At 45.5% G+C, this 24488-nt stretch overlaps 2 protein-coding genes across 2 annotated transcripts in view; one reads left to right on the top strand and one right to left on the bottom strand.

Moving 5' to 3' along the window:
- The window catches only part of med20 (mediator complex subunit 20), an 80037-nt gene that overhangs the window by 25414 nt on the left and 30135 nt on the right, over nt 1-24488 (top strand). The gene's annotated exons all lie outside the window — the stretch shown is intronic.
- Nucleotides 1245-22617, bottom strand: bysl (bystin-like). The gene is made up of 7 exons (XM_070859103.1): nt 22204-22617; nt 13272-13437; nt 11903-12041; nt 5245-5378; nt 4290-4450; nt 2745-2847; nt 1245-1655 (listed from the first exon to the last, which is right to left on the bottom strand). The coding sequence occupies exons 1-7, from the start codon at nt 22487-22489 to the stop codon at nt 1313-1315; spliced, it is 1332 nt and encodes a 443-aa protein (XP_070715204.1). The 5' UTR covers nt 22490-22617; the 3' UTR covers nt 1245-1312.

The following is a 24488-nucleotide window of genomic DNA, read 5'->3' as shown; positions in this document are numbered from 1 at the left end:
CAGATAATTTTTTTTGCTTGAGAGATAAATATGTCCACAGAGGACAGACACGGCCTCTATATAACATCTCATTCCAAAGACAGAACCAGCAACAGTGCAACACTCCACTGAAGTGCCAGCCTGGATTGTGTTCAAGATCTCTGGAGTGAGGCTTAAACCCACGAGTTTCTGATTCAGAGGCGAATGTTCTACCAACTGAGCCAAGGCTGACACCTACTCTATTCTGTCATTGTTGTGCATCTCTCCTTTATTGAAAACTAACGTTTTATACTGGCTAAAATAATAAGTGCAGTAAAATCCTATAAATGAGTTAACTGATTTGAAGTTAAGTGACATTGAGGTAGGATCTTCTGCACGTAGGAAATATTCCCTAAAATTCTACTGCAGAAGTCATTCAATCCCACCTGCGACAGTGGATAAAGTCGCTTGTGTGTACAGAGTTAGCCACGAACCTACAATTGGCATCGGCGGGGAACAACCTACCTTTCTTTACCCAGTGATCCCTGTGTGGCTCTGTGAATGTCAGGTGAGCACAGCATTAGGCTGGTCTATGAATGACCACTTGGGCTAGGTACCAGAGGGATGATAGTGCCCACAAAGCCATAAAACAGCAGTTTCTTTAGCAGGGGGAAAAGGTTGAAGGAAGCAGGGGGAAAAAAACGAGTGGGTGAAAAAAGAAATCATTAATCATAAGTGATGTGTAAACAATTATTTGTCTCCACTTCCTAGTGACAGAACATATGAATTAGGAGGAGTAGTAGGCCATTCAGCCCCTCGAGCCTGCTCGGTCATTCAATAAGATCATGGCTGATCTTCTAACTCAACTCCACTTTCCTGCACTATTCTCATATCCCTTAATATTCAAAAATCTATTGATCTCTGTCTTGAATATACTCAAAGACTGAACCTGTGCAGCCCTCTGGGGTAGCGAATTCCAAAGATTCACCAGCCTCTGAGTGAAGAAATGTCTCCTCATCTCAGTCCTAAATAGCCGACCCCTTATTCTGAGACTGTGACCCCTGGTTCGAGACTCCCCAGCCAGGAGAAACATCCTCCCTGCATCTACCCTGTCAAGCCCTGTAAGAATTGTGTATGTTTCAATGAGATCACTTCTCATTCTTCTAAACTCGAGGCATAGTCTACTCAATCTCTCCTCATAGGACAACACCGCCCCCGCATCCCAGGAATCAGTCTGGTGAACGTTCGATATTAAACAGAGACCAAAGCTGATCCGGTAGAATAACCTCACTTCAAACACAGATTTTTATTCACACAAGACTACACAATCAGTAGGAAACACGATACCGGTATGTCATTCCACTGCCATTCCCACTTCGACATCCCTCGATTTGGAGTTGACCAGTTCACGCCTGATCTCGGGTGAAATATGTGGATGGCAGTGGATCCTCAGCAGTTCCAGTAACGACTCCTTCTGTTCCGAGGACAGATCCTCCTTATACCGCTGGGCAAAGGTAAGCAGACATTGGTGCCACAGCACTGGCAGGTTTCGCTTATCAGTCCTGAACTGCAGGAAATGAAAAACCAGAGCGTCGATAACTCGGAAGGGAAGCGCATACTTCTTGTCGATCATCAGTCGAAGGAAGATGCTGTTTGCTCCATTATATTCCATTTCGGCAATCTTCAGCATTGCAGCACTATTAACAGAAGATTGTGGTAAAGATATAGAGATACTGATATCATTAAACTGCAGATTATTAAATGTATGTATAGCTGCACCATAGGAACCATCTGAGTCACCACTGAAACTTATAATTGTTTAATTAATTTAGAGAATACCCACTGATACCGGAATTTGTATTTTTTTTTTTACACAGGACCAAGATACAAACTGCATTTCATTAATTGTTTGTCTCCCTCCACGAAAGTACTATTTAAGAGCGGAAATTGTTCGCTGTTTACTGATCAGTATCAGCTGTGGCTCAGTGGGTAGCGCCCTCGCCTCTGAGTCAGAAGGTTGTGGGTTCAAGTCCCCCTCCATTGACTTGAGCTCAAAAATCTAGGCTGACACTCCAGTGCAATGCTGAGGTAGTGCTGCACTGTCTGAGGTGCCGTCTTTCGGATGAGACGTCAAACCGAGACCCCTTTCTGCTCTCTCAAGTGGATGTAAAAGATCCCATGGCACTATTTCCAAGAAGAGCAGAGGAGTTATCCCCAGTGTCCTGGCCAATATTTATCCCTCAATCAACATAACAAAAACATTGCTGTTTGTGGGAGCTGGCTGTGCACAAATTTGCTGCCGCGTTTCCTACATTACAACAGTGACAACACTTCATTGGCTGTAAAGCACTTTGAGACGCCCAGTGGTCGTGAAAGGCGCTGTATAAATGGAAGTCTTCCTTTCTTATTTTAAAACACATAATTGGGTGGGGAAGACAGAAGATAGAGGAAGAACTGCTTTAGTCGCTATGGGTAGCAACAACAACTTGCACCTTTATGTAGCACCTTTAACGGAGAGAAAAAATGTTCCAAGGAGCTTCACAGAGATGTCATCAAAAACAAGATGACAGCGAGCCGGAGAAGGAGAGATTAGGAAAGTTGACCAGAAGTGTAAACAATACAAGGGCTAATAGTGTCACAATTTCATAAAGGAGTAAGAACCTGTATTTAAATAATACCTTTAATGTAGATAAATGTCCCACAGTGTTTCAAGCATGGATCACCAATTTAACATTTCCCTTCCCTCCCCTGCACTTAGGAAGCACCACACACAAACCAACAGTTACCTGGTATGCAGAACTGGGATAGAGCATTTTGTCAGAATGCTGCCAATAATGATAGCTTCTCTTAGTGTGCATGTGCCAGATTCACACAAAGGAAGAAGAATACCTGGGGAATGGGGAAAAGAAAGTTAATAAAATTAATTATTGCAATTAAGCATCAATTCCTGCCTTTTCCTCGCAAATTATATATTTGTTTCCGTCTCACTCTTGCACAATGAAAGTTCGAAATTCACTTGAGTCAGGAATGAATTGACCTGCTGACATTTTCTCTGAGTCTTTTCGTGTCCCTAGCAACCACCAGCATCAGACTCATAAGGTACCTGTCCTTGTTATAATAGTCTCAAGTTGTCATTTTGTTGTTGTCATTAATTAAGTAGAATAGTAGGAGCCGCACGAACAGCATTTGGCATATTCGTGCCAATACTCAATGGGGTGGGGGTAGAATGCATTAATGTAAATGCATAGCGCTCTAAAATGAACGCCTTAAAATAGGATGTCTTCACAAATAATCTGCCAACACTCACTGCCCAGACTCATGTGAAAAAATGGTCTTTCGATGAGATAGCAAAGTGCCGATGGCTCCCATGGAACCATAACCAAAGCAGGTTCCAGTACCTTCAGCACAGGAGAGGAAAACATGTGTGCTTTTAAATATGAATAGTCTTTCGCTGAAACCATTGGTACAGGTTGAACCTCCCTTATCTGGCACCCTCGGGACCTGGCCTGTCCCGAGTGAGGGATTTTGCCGGATGAGGGGTGGTTACGTGTTTGGGTGGACTGCGCCTTTAAGTGCTGTTGCTGGGGTAAGTAGTGTGTGCACTGATTGGCTGGCTGACAGTCGGTGTAGCCAATCAGTGTGTAGGGGGCCTCAAAGTGCCGGCGGACCGAGAAGCACTGGCGGGCCACGAAGAGTCAGCCTGACTCCCTGGAGGGGGCGCTGTGGGGAGGAGCAGCCGGCCCGAGGACTGTGGCTGCAGGAGTTCCAGCAGGGCGACGAGGAGGAGGCAGCCGATTGAGGAGAAAGATTATATTGGGGAGTAGGATTTTGACGGTCGCGTTCTACACATGCGCCACCCGCCGTCCAGGAATGGTCCCAGACGAAGGGTAGTGCCAGATAAGGGAGTCCCGGATAAGAGAGGTTCAACCTCTACTTCATCCTCGCATTCTACAGCTCAAGATGCTCTCCAATCACAACTCAAGTTCAGAAGAACAATCTACAATTTACTTCTACACATTCTTCACAGTTCAAGTTAAGAAATGTCACCTGTCCTGTGCCCCCAATGCCACTATACTGAAGTCCCAATGCTAATCTGTGTACACATTCGACGACTGGGAAAGGATTCTACAAAACTACAAATCAACCATTCTCTGCTGATCGGAGGTGCGGAGACAAAAGCTTCCAGGTCTAATTTATCTACCGTTGCATCACATGGAGGTCAACTAGGTAATAAAAGTCGCAGAGTTAATTTACTAATGAGTTAAAACAGAACTATACTTATCTCTACATCAGCTTTCTCAATTGCCTTTACCAGAGGAAAGCTATCTTACCTTTAAACCAAGCTCCAGGTTTGAAAAGTGCTTTTTTTAAGGCCATATAAAGGTGAAAGTTCAGGCGTTTGTATTCTGCAATGTCATCTCTCGCTCGAGGCAAAAGCACCAAGTTATAGAATCGCTGAGCCATCCTGGCCTTCAGATTAGCAGAAAAAATCCTGTCGGAGATTTGGAGGGAGAAATTACACAAATCAGTATTACACACTTTTATTTCTTTAAAAATCAAACATGGTGAAATCACCCTGAAACACTCCCCTTCGTAAAGACACAACAGTTTGGCAAAGTGAAAATGCTGGAAACTCAGCGGGTCAGATAGCATTTGTGGAGAGAAACAGAGTTAACGTTTCAGGTCGATGAAGGGTCATCAACCTGAAACGTTAACTCTGTTCTCTCTCTCCACAGATGCTGTCTGATCCGCTGAGATTTCCAGCATTTTCTGCTTTTATTTCAGATTCCTGCATCCGCAGTATTTTGCTTTTGTATTATTGTTGTAGCTCGGCAAACTGGTTGCTTTGGATACTGAATCTCCAAACTAAGCTAATGATCATGAATATCACAAGCAACTAACCCCAACACAGCAGCATGGCTCCCAAGCTCGGCAGCAGTGAGTAAATCCACAATGCAAGCTTCTTATCAGTAGCGGGGGAGGGGGAGGTTAAACCTAATCAAAGTGCTCTTTAGAGTGGGTTGAGCAGAAAATAATTGCATTTAAAAAGACGACACCATCTCTATAATCTCCTCTCAACAAAGCCTAATGGCCGAACTGCCCACCGTGTACTTCATTGGCTGTAAAGCACTTCAAGACGTCCGATGATCGTGAAAAGTGCTATATAAATGCAAATTTACATAAATGTATTCCCCCACCCCACGTCCCATACCTGCTAAAAGAGAGCAAAAACAACAGAAAGGGCACTTGGGTTCTCAAAGCGTTACAAACATGCTGACTTCTTACCTCGTCGCCTGATACATGCCTGCTGCTGTCCAGGTCTCTGGTTCGGTGATGTATAAGATCTGCTCCCAGTTTGACAAGGCCGGGATAATCTTGAAGGCTTTGGGAAGTTTCCCACTTCTGTACTTGCACAATACCTTTTGGGAAGCAAAATGTAAAATTTAACAAGCACGGCCACTGTTATATCCACAAAATACAGTGTGGGGTTCTCATTTTATTTGTGCATCAAATGATTAAAAAAAAGGGGTTAATTTAACAAACCATATTTGCAGAACACTCTAGTCAAATGCACTAACAATGGACACTGAAAGTATTAGAGAAAGGAGATTCTGGTAGCGAATGGTTCAATGGAAAAATGGTAGCATACAAGTTTTCCCACGTGACTCACCACAGGCCACATTTCCTCTCTCAAGAGAAGCACTTTCCCCCAGAAATAAGGGGTATGGGAAAGTAACAATCAACTTAAGCTATTTCACAGATGTTAAAACTCAGTTGTAGAGTGATAGCAACTCACCCCGTTTTCCTGAGATCAATACATAGGACAGACAAGAGGTAAAGATTATTTAAGTAAAATATTTAGAGAACACATATTTTTCTACTTCTAAACATCTTTTTGTATCTAACTTTTTAACCTTTGTACAATGGCCCCCTTTTTTTTTAAAACAATTAACTCATTGCTTTCTAACCACTTTTTTAGGCTTTGCAAAGAGTAGGGGGTAAAAGGAAATGTTTCGAACAGGAAAGGTTTGGTGAGGGTGACCACTTATTTACTACATACATTAATTAGAAATTGAGGGAAGGATTGTGAAAGACAGCAGGAGGAAATAGATGGGCTAATGGGATGGGTGGCAAATGCACGTCAATGTAAAGAAACTTGAAGGGATATCTTTTTGAAATGAGAACAGGGAAAGGAAGCACACCTTAAATCTTAAAATTTCAAATGGAATGGAGAGACCAATAAGTACCAGTTTAAGTAGATGCTGCAAATGGAATCATTGGTATTTAGAGGCATAAACTGCAAAAGCAGAGGCAATATTAAACTTCTACAAGGCCTGAGTTAGGCTACAATGAGAGCAAGAAAGACTTGCATTTATATAGCACCTTTAACAACCACTGGACGTCTCAAAGCGCTTTACAACTAATGGAGTACTTTTGAAGTGTAGTCACTGTTGTAATGCAGTTTGACGTGTCATTATAGGAAGGATAAAAATGTTTTTAAATGTTCAGCTTAGCTCCAATGGATGTTCCCACAGATGAGAAGTTTCAGTTAGGAAGAAAGACTTGAGAAGTTAGGATTATCACTAGAGCCGAGTAGGTTAAAGGACTCGTTGATAAGAGTCCCTCAAGATTATGGAGGGTTTTGATAAAGTGATAGATTGTTGCCACTGGTCAGCAAGATGCAGAAGAGGTTTACTAGAATGGTTCCAGGGATGAGGGAATACAGTTACGTGGCTAGACTGGAGAAGCTGGGGTTGTTCTCCTTGGAGCAGAGAAGGCCCAGAGGCGATTTGATGGAGGTGTTTAAAATCATGAAGGATTTAGATTGAGTAAATAAAGATAAACTGTTTCCAATGGCTGAAGAGTCGATAACAAGAGGACACAGATTTAAGGTGATTGGCAAAAGAGCCAGAAGCACATGAGGAAAAGTTTTTTACACAAGTGGTTAGGATTTGGAATGCATTGCCTGATAGGATGGTGGATACAGATTCAATAGGAGCCTGCAAAAGGCAATTGGATAAATACTTGGAGAAAAAATTGCAGGGATATGGGGAAAGAGCGGGGGGAGAGGGACTAACTGGATTGCTCTTCGAAAGAGCCACGCAGACTTGCCTCCTTCTGTGCTGTACCATTCTATGATTCTATGCAATAAGAAGGCACTTGATTGAGATCGTCACAAGAAGAATTAAAGGGGAACAATTAGAATTTGTTTTATATAGACGACGGTTAGAATGTGGAATTCTCTACCACAGATCATTTGTTGCTTGAAAAAGAGGAATATTAAAAGGCTTTCGTGCAGAGCTGATGGGACAAATAGCCCATTTCTGTGCTGTTACATTCTATATTCAATGCTTAGCACGTAAATATACCACGGAGACCCAAGTAAGTCTCGGGTTCAATTTCTGGTCTTTGCAGAATTAGTGCAGCCGAGTTGTACAGTGATTGGGACACTTTAATTGCCATGTGAAGAGGGTGGGTTAAAAGCACATGGCCAGGGTCCTAACTCCGATGTGTTGTTCCGCAATCCCAGTTGGAAATCATATGCTCACTGAAAACAGGATCAACTTGGCTGTGATACCTTCCCACCCCCATGGTTCAATATGCTTACTGACACTCACTGCCTGGCCTACCCATGAAGAACAGCTACTAGGGCGAGGTACCAGAGGATCACTGCCTCCATCGGAACCATACCCCCTCAGTCTTCAGCAAAAGGAGAGAAAAACTGGAAATAAAAAAAAATGAAATATTTTACAACAACTTGCATTTACATAGAACATTTAACATAATTTTTTTTTGCACCCCAAGGCGTTCAGAGACACGAAGGGAACAATTGGATGCTAAGCCAAAGAAGAAGCCAGGAGGTGACAAAAAGCTCAAGTCAAAGAGTTGAGTTTTTAAGGAGCAACTTAAAAGTAGGTGGAGAGGGTTTAGGGAGGAAATTCCAGAGTGAGGGATCTAGTTGGCTGATGGCACAGCTGCCAATGGTGGGACAAAGGGTGAGGAATGCATCATCATCATAGGCAGTCCCTCAGAGTCGAGGAAGACTTGCTTCCACTCTTAGCATGAGTTCTTAGGTGGCTGTACAGTCCAATACGAGAACCACAGTTTCTGTCACAGGTGGGACAGACAGTGGTTGAAGGAAAGGGTGGATGGGGAGTCTGGTTTGCCGCACGTTCCTTCCGCTGCCTGTGGTTCATTTCTGCATGCTCTCGGCAACGAGACTCGAGGAGCTCAGCGCCCTCCCGGATACACTTCCTCCACTTAGGGTGGTCTTTGGCCAGGGACTCCTGGGTGTCAGTGGGGATGTCGCACTTTGTCAGGGAGGCTTTGAGGGTGTTTTTGTAACGTTTCCACTGCCTGCCTTTGGCTCATTTGCCGTAGACGAGTTCAGAGTAGAGCGCTTGCTTTGGGAGTCTCGTGTCTGGCATGCGAACTATGTAGCCTGCCCAGCGGAGCTGATCAAGTGCGGTCAGTGTTTCAATGCTGGGGATGTTAGCCTGGATGAGGACACTACTGTTGGTGAGTCTGTCCTCCCAGGGGATTTGTAGGATGAGGAATGCACAAGAGGATGGAAATCGACAGAACTGAGTTCGGGGGGGGGGGGGGGGGAAGTGAGGAGAGAGGATAGAGGGATTAGTGGAGATGGAGGAGATAACATAGATAGCAGTCTCATATTGCACTATGGCAGAGATAGAATGCAGGTTGAACTCCTTGCACCCACTCAAGATTGTGGGGAGACACACGTGCTTCCTGTGAAGAAAAAAAATTAATCTATCTCACAGATACCCATTGACAGGTGACCCTAGCAAGATATCTACAAGGGTTCTCAGCTGGAAGTGGTGTATGCTTCTGAGAAAGTGTCAAGAAAATAAACTTAATTAAAAATGGAAAATTCTTGAGAAACATGCTTCACTTAAAAGGTATTTGTTGTTATACAGAAAATCATTCAGGTCCCAATTACCACCATATTTATTTCTTCATTAAAAAGTGTGAGGCGGTTTTAGTCATAGCTATCCACTTGTCTCACTCACTCTCTAACACAGCACTCCCTCTAGTGGCATGACTGAAAAAGAGTAAAATATAACAAATGACACCCAAGATCAGAATGTGTGCCCTTGAGGTACAATATAATCATAGAGCAGTGCAGAAGTCGGCGTGGCTCTTTCGAAGCGCCATCCAGTTAGTCCTGTTGTGTATCTGTAAAGCATGCACTCCCATGTTCCGTCACCAGGGAGTTCATCCCTTGGGAGCACTGTATATAAGCCGGCCCCGAAGGCCTGTTCCTCACTCTGGAGTGTCTTATTAAAGATTGAGGTCACTGTTATTTTAACCTCCCTGTGTTAGGAACACAATAACTAGTGACGAGAACACGAGTCCAACGCAAAGATGCAGCAAACTGTGGGCATCCTGGAGAAGTTCTCGGAGGGTGAGGACTGGGAAGCCTATGTCGAACGGCTCGACCAGTATTTTGTAGCCAACGAGCTGGACGGAGAAGGAAGCGCTGCAAAAAGGAGAGTGGTCCTCCTCATAGTCTGTGGGGCACCGACTTACAGCCTCATGAAGAATCTTCTGGCTCCGGTGAAAACCACAGATAAGTCGTATGAGGAGCTGTGTACACTGGTTCGGGAGCATCTTAACCCGAGGGAGAGCGTGCTGATGGTGAGGTATCGGTTCTACACGTGCCAGCGACCTGAAGGTCAGGAAGTGGCGAGCTACATCGCCAAGCTAAGGCGACTTGCAGGACAATGTGAGTTTGATGGCTACCTGGAGCAGATGCTCAGAGACTTTTTTGTCCCGGGCATTGGCCACGAGACCATCCTACAAAAACTTTTGAGTGTAGAGACACCGACCCTCAGTAAGGCCATTGCGATAGCACAGGCGTTTATGTCCACCAGTGATAACATCAAAAAAATCTCTCGAAAAAATCTCTCAGCACACAAGTGCTAGCAATGTTTATAAATTAACTGGAACTGTGTTTGCGAGCAGAAATGTACAGGGCAGAACCCACGAGTCTGCAACTGCCAGCAGGCCTCAGGTGACCCAGATGACTCAGAGTCCCCAACAAAGGATGAATGCAAGGCAATTCACACCTTGTTGGCATTGTGGAGGCTTCCATTCAGCCTATTCATGCTGCTTCAAAGGGTATGTTTGCAAGAACTGTGGAACAATGGGGCACCTCCAACGAGCTTGCAAACGAGCTGCAAGCTCTGCAAATCCTGCTAACCACCACATGGCAGAGGAAGATCAGTCCATAGTGGATCAAAGCAATTTCGAGCCTCAGAGAGAGGAGGCAGATGCTGAAGTACACGGGGTGCACACATTTTCGACGAAATGTCCACCTATAATGCTAAACGTAAAATTGAATAGCTTACCCGTAGCTATGGAACTGGACACTGGCACTAGGCAATCCATCATGAGTAAAAAGATGTTTGAGAGACTGTGGTGCAACAAGGCATTCAGACCAGCCCTGAGCCCCATCCACACAAAACTGAGAATGTATACCAAAGAGCTTATCACTATCCTGGGCAGCGCCATGGTCAAGGTCACCTACGAGGGCACGGTGCATGAACTGCCACTCTGGATTGTCCCGGCCGATGGCCCCACACTGCTTGGAAGGAGCTGGCTGGGCAAAATCCGCTGGAACTAAGAGACATCCGAGCTCTATCACATGTCGATGAGGCGTCATGTACCCAGGTATAACAAATTTCCTTCCCTTTTTGAGCCAGGCATTGGAAACTTTTCCGGGGCGAAGGTGCAGATCCACTTGGTCCCAGAGGCACGACCCATTCACAAGGCGCGAGCGGTACCTCACATGATGAGGGAAGAGAGTGGAAATCGAGCTGGACAGGCTGCAACGCGAGGGCATCATCTCCCCAGTGGAATTCAGCGAGTGGGCCAGCCCGATTGTTCCAATACTCAAAAGTGATGGCACAGTCAGGATTTGCAGCGATTATGAAGTTAATCGTTTCTCGCTACAGGACCAATACCCGCTACCTAAGAGAGACGACCTATTTGCGACACTGGCAGGAGGCAAGACGTTCACCAAGCTCGACCCGACTTCGGCCTACATGATGCAGGAGCTGGAGGAGTCTTCGAAGGGCCTCACTGCATCAACACGCACAAGGGACTGTTCATCTACAACAGATGCCCATTTGGAATTCGGTCGGCTGTAGCGATCTTCCAGAGAAACATGGAGAGCCTACTCAAGTCGGTACCGCACACGGTGGTCTTTCAGGGCAACATATTGGTCATGGGTCGGGACACCGCCGAGCACCTACAAAACCTGGAGGAGGTCCTCCAGCGACTAGATCACGTTGGGCTGCAGCTGAAGAGGTCGAAATGCATCTTCATGGCAACAGAAGTGGAGTTTTTGGGGAGAAAGATCGCGGCGGTTGCGTATCTGTAAAGCATGCACTCCCATGTTCCGCCACCAGGGTGCTCATCCCCTGAAGTCCCAAGGGATCCCAGCATCCCTTGGGAGCATTGTATATAAGCCGGCCCCCTAAGGCCTGTTCCTCACTCTGGAGTGTCTTATTAAAGACTGAGGTCACTGTTACATTAATCTTCCTGTGTGCAGCCTCATCTGTGTTAGGAACACATTAAGTCCCACTCCCCCACTCTTTCCCCATATACCTGCAAATTTTTTCTCCTTCAAGTAGTTATCCAATTCCCTTTTGATAGCTGCTATTGAATCTGTATCTGTCACCCCATCAGGCAGTGCATTCCAAATCCTAGCCACTCGCTGCGTAAGTTTTTCTTCATATCGCCTCTGGTTCTTTTATCAATCATCTTCGATTTACACCCTCTGGTTATCGACCCTTCTGCCATTGGAAACAGTTTCTCTTTATTTACTCAATCCAAATCCTTCACAATACTCCATTGCTAAACCTACTGCCATGGTCAATAAAATATCATTTACTATGAATGTGGCAAAACCCTTTACCTCACGAACTCCCTTATACACGTCCAGGACTCTGGGGTCGAGCTGAGGCATAGGCCGGCCAGAGATTTCAGACATGGCCGTTTCCACTTCAGTCTGTTTCTCCGTGATCTTCTCCATAATGATGTCAGCCAGAGTACGCCTTCAGTGCAAAACAAGAAAGTTAACTGACAAGTGCAGACATGCAGCCAAAATACATTTACATCCATCCGTTTGGTTGATAATTATTTGACAACATCTTCCAACTCAACAACTAGTGATAGGAGAAAAAAGTGGCGCTGAAGGGCTCAAGTACATTATGTCATATGAATAATTAGCCCTCAATCCTCAAAACAGTTGTATGGATAAATTCATTGCCCAATGTGGTACTGAGCCACATAGGCCAGAGGAGCAGAAAAGGCCAAGTTCAACCCCTGCTCTGTGCTGGATTTTCCAATCCGCAAAGAGGTACTGCATTTAGCTTCAGTATTCTGGGGTTGGCAGTCAACCAGTTAGTGAACATTCCTGATCGCCAGTGACCTCTGCTGGAAACTGTACACGCGCACACATCAGATAAGGACGCAACCAAGCTGAACTTTGATGCTCACCCCATTGGCCCCCCTCCCTCCCCTTTCACAAATAGTCTGCTGTCTGTCTGACTTGCACCCAAACAACAAGTATTTACGATTAAGAGTTACATTGACTCCCCAAGGGGGCAGAGAAATCAGACAAGGCCACACTCCGTCAGCTCCCCCTGATCCCCAGCACCTCCAAGACTTTCCACGACAGGTGATGGGGGAGCAGAAGGGACACACACACACACACACACACATATATTCGCCTTATTATGGTGAAGCATATTCAAAACATGTATGTAAGTAACATAGAAAACATAGAAAATAGGTGCAGAGAGTAGGCCATTCGAGCCTGCACCACCATTCAATATCATGGCTGATCATGCAACCTCAGTACTCCATGCCTGTCTTCTCTTCATACCCCCTGTGATAACATACTTAGCATTTAGAAAAGCAATGCTGTGAGCTGGAAACATTGAAGCAGGGTGGGGGGTGGGGGGGGTTGATTATTTCAACTTCTTTCCCTACAATTCACATTTTAAAAAAACAATTGCCTCCCCTCTCTGTCTACTCCACAGGTCACTGACCACGCTACACCGCGGCAGGCTCCAGAAATCTCCCTCCCCACCTCCCGAGGTTGGAGCTGGGAATCCTGCTTAACAATATTCAAAATTAGCCCACAATCGGGAAAATCGGACGGCATCAGGAGCGCTGAACTGGAGCAGGCACAAAGCACAACACGCAGAGTTTCCCCAATGAAATAACAGCCACTTTCACAAATACGAAAAGGTTGCGGACGGGCATTTACTTGACATTACCTCAGTGGTGGATTTTTGCTCATGAACATATCGATGGCCTTTTCATCCTCGGGGTTTACCACGACGTCCTCGCAATACTCTTGCTTCGCGATCGCCGCAGCTCTGTCCAGCGTAGGCCATTCATCGTCCGAATCAGAGTCAGAACCTCTAGCTTTTGAACTCGTGCCTACAAAATCAAAACAGATTTAGTAACCACCTGCACCCCATGGGGCTCCTCTTCAGGTATCCATCTAATTACTTTTTAAATTTATTTTAATAGTCCCTTTTTATTTTCACCCCCTTGGTTTCGCTTCCTCCATTCTTTAGCAGAGGTCAGCCAGTGACCCTTTCCAGCCATGCTTCTTTTGAACCAAACCGCTGGAGGTGTGCGAGGATCATTTGCTTTGAAGAATACAGCTGCAACTGATAAGACAGCAGAGATGGGAAAGTGTCAGAAGCCAAGATGCCAATTTGCCATATGAATACGTAGCTGCTGAGTTTATATCTGGCTGTGTGAATTTTCTCGCAGTCGCCTGTATTAAATATGGCAAGTTGGCCTTTCTATTATAAGAAATAGGAGCAGGGAATAGGCCATTTGGCTCCTGGAGCCTGCTCTGCCATTCAATAAGATCAAGACTGATCTGCTCTTGGCCTCAACTCCACTTCCCTGCCCGCTCCCCATAAATCTATCTGTCGCCACCTTAAATATATTCAATGACCCAGCTTCCACAGCTCTCTGGGGTAGAGAATTCCAAGGATTCACAATCCACTGACAGCGCGACCCCTTATTCTGAAACTATGCCCCCAAGTTCTAGATTCCCCCACGAGGGAAAACATCCTCTCTGCATCTACCCTGTCAAGCCCCCTTATACGTTTGGTATATGGAATCCTGCAGCCCGTCTGTTGAAGCCTTTCCAACATTCATTACAGTGGTGCTCCTCCTGTCTTTTAGACCATATTTAGCAGTTTCATTTCCAGCTCTGGATAACATTAAAAATAAATATGATCGTTACATCCTGTACTGCAAAACACACTATACTGGTCTCTGCCTCTGCTACAGACTGGAGCTTTTAGCATTATTGCTCCAGGTAACTGAAAGCAGTTTAGCAGCTGATGAAATTGCTCTTGCTGTTTTTCCAAGATTACCTGAAACTGGTTAAACAGATAGTGCAAATGACAAGACTATGTTTTTGCCCAAGTACTGCACCGCACCCATAGGGATCTTGTAATCCACAAGCAGTGGGTCAGACAGGAACCACTAGTGAGTTTAGTACCAACATTACCACCAATGCTTCAGGACTGGTAAATAAATTGGCTCAAACTGCTTCGACTCTGAAATAAAACAGACAACGTTGAGATTACAAAGAAGTTACGTCAGCATCTGAAAAGAAAAGGCAGGTTAACATTTTGGGTAAACCCAAAACCTTCACCAACCTTTTCAGATGCCGAGACCCCTACTGTGTAGTTTTTTTCTCCACTTTATCTATGCGCTTTGCTTCCCTGTTAGTCCAATATTTCCTAAAACAATGTGAGACCAAAGAAATATATCGTTATTTAAAGAATTTTTTTATACGTAATAAGGAAATACATCTGTAAATGATTACATCTTCCACCTTTCATTTTACTTAAGGTATTTAATATTAAGGGAATCAAGGGATATGGGGATAGTGCAGGAAAGTGGAGTTGAATGGCCAAGCAGGCTCGAGGGGCCGAATGACCTACTCCTGCTCCTATTTCTTGTTATGTTCTTATGAAATAAAAGCAGCTGAACACCAAACACAGATTTCCCTTCCCATTCTTCGGAAAGTTCAGTAATACAGGGGTACAATTCCACAGGCACTGCAACCTCACCACATTCTCCACGTACGTGCGTCCCACCATGTATAACATGCCATTTTAAAGTATACAAGACCAGTCTGAATCAAGTCACTGTAATTTTGCCTCCTGCTTTCGGTTTCCCCTAAAGAAGGTGTCACAAATATGTCTAAGATATTCTCTCGGGTACAGCAGGGCTGGTCGCTCCCATAAGTAGTCTTCCATTTTGGAGCTTGCCCAATTTCTAACCAAATACTTGGTAATACGAGACCAGATACAAATTGTTAAGCTACTTCATTTCACAGACAGCAACGTATAAAGCAGCAGTTAAGACTGGAGTCACTTTTATTCAATCAGTACAACTTGTCTTTGGTTTTGGGTGGGTTGGAGTGTATATGTTGTGATACACAAGGTATCGCAATTGTGTGGGACAGGCTTGATGGACCAGGTGGTCTTTACCTGTCCGTCATTTTTTGCATTCGTATTCTTCAAACAATACCAAATAATGAACATATTACACTTCCCCTCATGTCTTGCTTGATTTAAACAGAATATAATTTAACTTCTCTCTTGCATTGTAACCTTGGAGTCTGGATGAAAGCCTACTCTCGGAGCTTTTTTGTTTGCAGCCCAGTGTCTGTCTTTGTCCTCATTTTTAACTCAATGTTCACAACTAAAGAAGGGTGGAGGACCAGGGACTTCCAACACAATGGTTAGGAGATGTTGATCAGTTACCAAGACAGGGTAACGGATTGCTTATTGTTTGGTTTGTGGAACCAGTGTCAAAGTCTAACTTATTAACTAACATTTATCCACCTTTTGTCTCAGTACTTTTTTTTTTTTTAAAAAGTGAATATACTTAACTTTAAAGCCCCAACATTTAAAGTCTAACTCTTTCAAAATCCCATGGAAAAAAGAAAATGATCAAAAATCACAAAAGGTGACAGGCGGTCTGGCAAAATTGTGTACACTGACGCAATCTCACCTCAACCAGTTGACAACATACTGATGCATCAAACTATAAAATGGTAGGTCACAGTCTCCAGCTAAATTTGTTCCATTCCTTTAGTTGCTGACTGACCTGTTATACTGCTCTACCATTTTTCTCTTATTAGTGCAACAGAATTATGTATCGTTTCAAATAATCAGAAGGAATACACAGAAAAAGTGTTGTTTATACTGGTCAACTGTAGTCATTCAATCGCTACGTCGCACAGAAAATGTTGCATATACATAGTAGGGCCTCAGTTTCTGTAAAGAAATGGGTTAATATTTCGAATGGACACACTTTACATAGAAGTTATAGCACAGAATTAGGCCATTCGGCCCAACTACTCTATGCCAGTGTTTATGCTCCATACGAGCCTGCTCCCACTTTACCTTATCTAATCCCATCAGCATATCCTTCTATTCCTTTCTCCCTCATGTGCTTATCTAACTTCCCCTTAACTTGGTTAGAATTCCATCTCCTTGAAAATTCAAACACTTATCTTTTAATTAGTTGAAACCAATTTCAGAACTACTTTGACAAGCTGGTGTAATGCTGTTACAACGACTGTCCCCCTCAGCACCGCTCTGGAGTGTCAGCCTAGATTTTTGGGATCAAGTCTCCGGAATCTTGGAAATTTACAGCACAGGAGGCCATTCAGCCCATCATGTCTGTGCCAGCCGAAAAAGAGCTATCCAGCCAAATCCCACTTTCCGGCTCTTGGTTTGGAGCCTTGTAGAATCACGGTTATCTCTGTAATCTCCTCCAGCCCCACAACCGCCCCTACCCCTGCCAGAGATATCTATGCTCCTCTAATTCTTTCCTCGAGCATCCCTGATTAAAATTGCTCAACCATTGGTGTCTTCTGTTGCCTAGGCGCTAAGTCTAGAATTCCCTCCCTAAACTTCTCCACATCTCTTTCCTCCGTTAAGACGCTCCTTAACACCTACCTCTGACCAACTTTTTGGTCATCTGCCCTAATTTCTCTCTATGTGGCTCAGTGTCAAATTGTTTTTTCCTGTGAAGCACCATGGGAGGTTTCATTATGTTAAAGGCACTATGTAAATTCAAGTCGTTGTTGTAAAAGGCACTTCAAGTGCATATCCAAGTACTTTTTAAATGCGATGAGGGTTTCTGCCTCTGCCACCCTTTGGTGTGTATAGCATGGCTGAAGAACAGTCAAAAGGGTGTCCGTTTGGTTCAACGGTGGCATTTTATGTCACAAGGTTCTGCATTTAAGTCCTATTCTTAAGCACATCCCATTGGCAGAAGGGTCGAGAACCAAAGGACACAGATTTAAGGGGATTGGCAAAAGAACCAACGGCAATGCAAGAAAAAACTATTTTACGTAGCGAGTGGTTAAGATCTGGAATGCACTGTCTGAAAGGGTGGAGGAGGCAGACTCAATCTTAGCTTTCAAAAGGGAGCTGGATAAGTATTTGAACGGAAAAAACTTGCAGGGCTACGATGAAAGGGTGGGGAGCGGTATTAGCTGAGAGTCAGCATGGGTTTGACAGGTCAAATGGCCTTCTTCCGTGCTGTAACCATCCTATGATTATCTAGGGATGAGGTCCTACAAAATGAATTTAAGGAGCTAGGAGCTGAATTAAAAAGTAGGACCTCAAAAGTAGTAATCTCGGGATTGCTACCAGTGCCACGTGCTAGTCAGAGTAGGAATCGCAGGATAGCTCAGATGAATACGTGGCTTGAGCAATGGTGCAGCAGGGAGGGATTCAAATTCCTGGGGCATTGGAACCGATTCTGGGGGAGGTGGGACCAGTACAATCCGGACGGTCTGCACCTGGGCAGAATCGGAACCAATGTCCTCGGGGGAGTGTTTGCTAGTGCTGTTGGGGAGGAGTTAAACTAATATGGCAGGGTGACAGAAAGGAGATGAGGAAAAGTGGAGGGCAGAGAAACCCAAGGCAAAGAACAAAAAGGACCATTGTACAGCAAAATTCTAAAAAGACAGAGGGTGTTAAAAAAACAAGCCGAAAGGCTTTGTGTCTTAATGCAAGGAGTATCCGCAATAAGGTGGATGAATTAACTGTGCAAATAGATGTTAACAAATATGATGTGATTGGGATTACGGAGACGTGGCTCCAGGATGATCAGGGCTGGGAACTCAACATCCAGGGGTATTCAACATTCAGGAAGGATAGAATAAAAGGAAAAGGAGGTGGGGTAGCATTGCTGGTTAAGGAGGAGATTAAGGCAATAGTTAGGAAGGACATTAGCTTGGATGATGTGGAATCTATATGGGTAGAGCTGCAGAACACCAAAGGGCAAAAAACGTTAGAGGGAGTTGTGTACAGACCTCCAAACAGTAGTAATGATGTTCGGGAGGGCATCAAACAGGAAATTAGGGGTGCATGCAATAAAGGTGCAGCAGTTATAATGGGTGACTTTAATATGCACATAGATTGGGCTAACCAAACTGGAAGCAATACGGTGGAGGAGGATTTCCTGGAGTGCATAAGGGATGGTTTTTTAGACCAATATGTCGAGGAACCAACTAGGGGGGAGGCCATCTTAGACTGGGTGTTATGTAATGAGAGAGGATTAATTAGCAATCTCGTTGTGCGAGGCCCCTTGGGGAAGAGTGACCATAATATGGTGGAATTCTGCATTAGGATGGAGAATGAAACAGTTAATTCAGAGACCATGGTCCAGAACTTAAAGAAGGCTAACTTTGAAGGTATGAGGCGTGAATTGGCTGGGATGGATTGGTGAATGATACTTAAGGGGTTGACTGTGGATGGGCAATGGCAGACATTTAGAGACCGCATGGATGAATTACAACAATTGTACATTCCTGCCTGGCATAAAAATAAAAAAGGGAAGGTGACTCAACCGTGGCTATCAAGGGAAATCAGGGATAGTATTAAAGCCAAGGAAGTGGCATACAAATTGGCCAGAAATAGCAGCGAACCTGGGGACTGGGAGAAATTTAGAACTCAGCAGAGGAGGACATAGGGTTTGATTAGGGCAGGGAAAATGGAGTATGAGAAGAAGCTTGCAGGGAACATTAAGACGGATTGCAAAACTTTCTATAGATATGTAAAGAGAAAAAGGTTAGTAAAGACAAACGTAGGTCCCCTGCAGTCAGAATCAGGGGAAGTCATAACGGGGAACAAAGAAATGGCGGACCAATTGAACAAGTACTTTGGTTCGGTATTCACGAAGGAGGTCACAAACAACCTTCCAGTTATAAAAGGGATCAGGGGGTCTAGTAAGGAGGAGGAACTGAGGGAAATCCTTATTAGCCGGGAAATTGTGTTGGGGAAATTGATGGGATTGAAGGCCGATAAATCCCCAGGGCCTGATGGACTGCATCCCAGAGTACTTAAGGAGGTGGCCTTGGAAATAGTGGATGCATTGACAGTCATTTTCCAACATTCCATTGACTCTGGATCAGTTCCTATAGAGTGGAGGGTAGCCAATGTAACCCCACTTTTTAAAAAAAGGAGGGAGAGAGAAAACAGGGAATTATAGACCCATCAGCCTGACATCGGTTGTGGGTAAAATGATGGAATCAATTATTAAGGATGTCCTAGCAGTGCATTTGGAAAGAGGTGACATGATAGGTCCAAGTCAGCATGGATTTGTGAAAGGGAAATCATGCTTGACAAATCTTCTGAATTTTTTGAGGATGCTTCCAGTAGAGTGGACAAGGGACAATCAGTTGATGTGGTATATTTGGACTTTCAGAAGGCGTTCGACAAGGTCCCACACAAGAGATTAGTGTGCAAAGTTAGAGCACATGGGATTGGGGGTAGTGTGCTGACATGGATTGAGAACTGGTTGTCAGACAGGAAGCAAACAGTAGGAGTAAATGAGTACTTTTCAGAATGGCAGGCAGTGACTAGTGGGGTACCACAAGGTTCTGTGCTGGGGCCCCAGCTGTTTACACTGTACATTAATGATTTAGATGAGGGGATTAAATATAGTATCTCCAAATTTGCGGATGACACTAAGTTGGGTGGCAGTGTGAGCTGCGAGGAGGATGCTGTGAGGCTGCAGAGCGACTTGGATAGGTTAGGTGAGTGGGCAAATGCATGGCAGATGAAGTATAATGTGGATAAATGTGAGGTTATCCACTTTGGTGGTAAAAACAGAGAGACAGACTATTATCTGAATGGTGACAGATTAGGAAAAGGGGAGGTGCAAAGAGACCTGGGTGTCATGGTACATCAGTCATTGAAGGTTGGCATGCAGGTGCAGCAGGCGGTTAAGAAAGCAAATGGCATGTTGGCCTTCATAGCGAGGGGATTTGAGTACAGGGGCAGGGAGGTGTTGCTACAGTTGTACAGGGCATTGGTGAGGCCACACCTGGAGTATTGTCTACAGTTTTGGTCTCCTAACCTGAGGAAGGACATTCTTGCTATTGAGGGAGTGCAGCGAAGGTTCACCAGACTGATTCCCGGGATGGCGGGACTGACCTATCAAGAAAGACTGGATCAACTGGGCTTGTATTCACTGGAGTTCAGAAGAATGAGAGGGGACCTCATAGAAACATTTAAAATTCTGACGGGGTTAGACAGGTTAGATGCAGGAAGAATGTTCCCAATGTTGGGGAAGTCCAGAACCAGAGGTCACAGTCTAAGGATAAGGGGTAAGCCATTTAGGACCGAGATGCGGAGGAACTTCTTCACCCAGAGAGTGGTGAACCTGTGGAATTCTCTACCACAGAAAGTTGTTGAGGCCAATTCACTAAATATATTCAAAAAGGAGTTAGATGAGGTCCTTACTACTAGGGGGATCAAGGGGTATGGCGAGAAAGCAGGAATGGGGTACTGAAGTTGAATGTTCAGCCATGAACTCATTGAATGGCGGTGCAGGCTAGAAGGGCCGAATGGCCTACTCCTGCACCTATTTTCTATGTTTCTATGTCTATGTTTCTAGACTGACTGTACTGCATTCATAGAATCATACAAATTTACAGCACAGATCATTCGGCCCATCATGTATGTGCCGACCAAAAAAAGAGCTATTCAGCTTCATCCCACTTTCCAGCCCTTGGTCCGTAGCCCTGTAGGTTACGGCACTTCCAAATGCATATCCAAATACGACGAGGATTTCTGCCTCTACCATCTTTTGGTGTTTATTGCATGACTGAACTAATAAAAGGGTGTCAGTTTGGTTCAGTGGTGGTATTCTGAATTAAAGAAAAGACTTGAATTTATATAGCGCCTTTCATGACCACCGGATGTCTCAAGAGCTTTACAGTCAATAAAGTACTTTTGGAGTGTAGTCACTGTTGTAATGTGGGAAATGATGCAGCCAATTTGAGCACACGCAAGCTCCCACAAATAGCAATGTGATAATAAGCAGAAAATCTATTTTTTTGATTATGTTAATTGAGGGATAAATATTGGCCAGAAGACCGGGATAACACCCCTGCTCTTCTTTGAAATAGTGCCATGGGATATTTTACGTCCACCCGAGTGTACCCTGAGTTAACGTCTCATCCGAAAGACAGCACCTTCAACAGTGCGGCGCTCCCTCAGCACTGCACTGGAGTGTTAGCCTAGATTTGTGTTCAAGTCTCTGGAGTGGGACTTGAGCCCACAAACCTTCTGACTCAAGAGGCAAGAGTGTGCTACTCACTGCGCCATGGCTGAAACTATGCCCCCCGAGTTCCAGATTTCCCCACCCCCCCCCCCCCCACCACGAGAGGAAACATCCTCTCAGCATCTACCCTGTCAAGCCCCCTCAGAATCTCAAATAAAAACAGAAAGCACTGGAAATCTCAGCGGGTCAGGCACCATCGGTGGAGAGAAAAGCAAAAGTTAACGTTTCGGGTCGACGACCCTTTGTCAGAACCCGACGATATGCGTGGAAGCAAGTCTTCCTCGATTCCGAGGGACTGCCTATGAGGATGATATGATGTTTCAGAATCTTTTATGTTTCAATAAGATCACCTCTCATTCTTTTAAACTCCGGTACTTTTTATAATGTGCTGTGAGGGCTGCTGCCTCTGCCAGCCTTTCAGGCAGTGAGTTCCAGATCCCCCCCCACCACCACCCTCTGGCTGGAAAGATGTCTACTCAACTCCCCTCTGGCCTTGCCTGGGCTGGTCCTCGAACCCACCGCCGGCTGCCCCAGAGGCCAGGCTGCTGCCCCACCGAGCCCCGGGGCCTCACCTACCCAACACGGTGGTTTTCGGCCTTTTGGCTTGCGAGTCCCTGCCCAGCCCGTGCTCTGCCTCCAGCTCCTGCTGCTGGGCGCGGGCCTGCTCCAGGATCTTGCGGGACAGCCTGTCGTCCACGTACTCATCCCCGGCCTCCGCCTCCGCCTCGTCCTGCTCCCCGCGGCCTCGCCGCTTGCGCCGGCTGACCGGCTTCACGGCGTCTCCCTGCAGGATCTGCTCGGCCAGGCCCAGGCCCAGGCCCCGGGCCTCCGCACAGCCCTTGCCCGCCTTCGCCTTCGGCATTTCCGATTCTAATCGCCTCCGCCCCGACTTTCAAAAAATTAAAAAAAAAACGATCCGCGCCTTCCAATCTCAACCGCCGGGCCCGGGAATGTGCGCTGTCCGCGAGCTGCTCCACATGGCCGCCACCGCGCCTGCGCCGCATTAGCATAGTCAATCTCATGCAAATTAGGCCCGCTGCCACTTCCTGCCTTGAGCTCAGCTGGTCAACCCCACCACTCAGCCCCTCCTCCTTCTCCTGCCCCCCAACCCCATCCCTCCTCCAACCCCTCCTCCCCAACAACCCCATCCCTCCTCCCCCTCCAACCTCATCCCCTCCTCCCCTTTCAACTCCATTTCCCTCTCCAACTCTACCCCTTTCCCCTCCAACTCTACCTCTCCAACTCTACCCCTTTCCCCTCCCCTCCAACTCTACCCCTCCAACTCTACCTCTCCAACTCTACCCCTCCAACTCTACCTCTCCAACTCTACCCCTCCCCCAACTCTCCCTTTCCCATCCTCCCCCCACCTCTCCCCTCCCCATCCTCCCCCACCTCTCCCCTCCCCATCCTCCCCCACCTCTCTCCTCCTTCTCCCCACCCCTCCTCCTCTCCACCCTCCCCCGACAAACCTAGTTCTCTCCTACTACACTTCAAAAACTACTTCATTGACATGGGATTGGGGGTAGTGTGCTGACGTGGATTGAGAACTGGTTGTCAGACAGGAAGCAAAGAGTAGGAGTAAACGTGTACTTTTCAGAATGGCAGGCAGTGACTAGTGGGGTGCCGCAAGGTTCTGTGCTGGGGCCCCAGCTGTTTACATTGTACATTAATGATTTAGACGAGGGGATTAAATGCAGTATCTCCAAATTTGCGGATGACACTAAGTTGGGTGGCAGTGTGAGCTGCGAGGAGGATGCTATTAGGCTGCAGAGTGACTTGGATAGGTTAGGTGAGTGGGCAAATGCATGGCAGATGAAGTATAATGTGGATAAATGTGAGGTTATCCACTTTGGTGGTAAAAACAGAGAGACAGACTATTATCTGAATGGTGACAGATTAGGAAAAGGGAAGGTGCAACGAGACCTGGGTGTCATGGTACATCAGTCATTGAAGGTTAGCATGCAGGTACAGCAGGCGGTTAAGAAAGCAAATGGCATGTTGGCCTTCATAGCGAGGGGATTTGAATACAGGGGCAGGGAGGTGTTGCTACAGTTGTACAGGGCCTTGGTGAGGCCACACCTGGAGTATTGTGCACAGTTTTGGTCTCCTAACTTGAGGAAGGACATTCTTGCTATTGAGGGAGTGCAGCGAAGATTCACCAGACTGATTCCCGGGATGGCGGGACTGACCTATCAAGAAAGACTGGATCAACTGGGCTTGTATTCACTGTAGTTCAGAAGAATGAGAGGGGACCTCATAGAAACGTTTAAAATTCTGACGGGTTGAGACAGGTTAGATGCAGGAAGAATGTTCCCAATGTTGGGGAAGTCCAGAACCAGGGGTCACAGTCTGAGGATAAGGGATAAGCCATTTAGGACCGAGATGAGGAGAAACTTCTTCACCCAGAGAGTGGTGAACCTGTGGAATTCTCTACCACAGAAAGTAGTTGAGGCCAATTCACTAAATATATTCAAAAGGGAGTTAGATGAAGTCCTTACTACTCGGGGGATCAAGGGTTATGGCGAGAAAGCAGGAAGGGGGTACTGAAGTTTCATGTTCAGCCATGAACTCATTGAATGGCGGTGCAGGCTAGAAGGGCTGAATGGCCTGCTCCTGCACCTATTTTCTATGTTTCTATGTAAAGCGTCTTGGGACATCCGGTGATCATGAAAGGCACTATATAAATGCAAGATCCTTCATTTTTCTTTTAATGAAGTACTTTTGAAGTGTATTCACTATTGTAATATAGGAAACACAGCAGCCAATTTGAGCACAGCAAGCTCCCACAAACAACAATTAAATCATGACCAGATTTTAAAAAATGTTTTAGTCATGTTGATTAAGAGATAAATATTGGCCAG

This window comes from Pristiophorus japonicus, chromosome 17, assembly GCF_044704955.1.
Source record: "Pristiophorus japonicus isolate sPriJap1 chromosome 17, sPriJap1.hap1, whole genome shotgun sequence".
NCBI lineage: Eukaryota > Metazoa > Chordata > Chondrichthyes > Pristiophoridae > Pristiophorus > Pristiophorus japonicus.
This window is presented reverse-complemented; position numbering and strand designations above follow the sequence as displayed.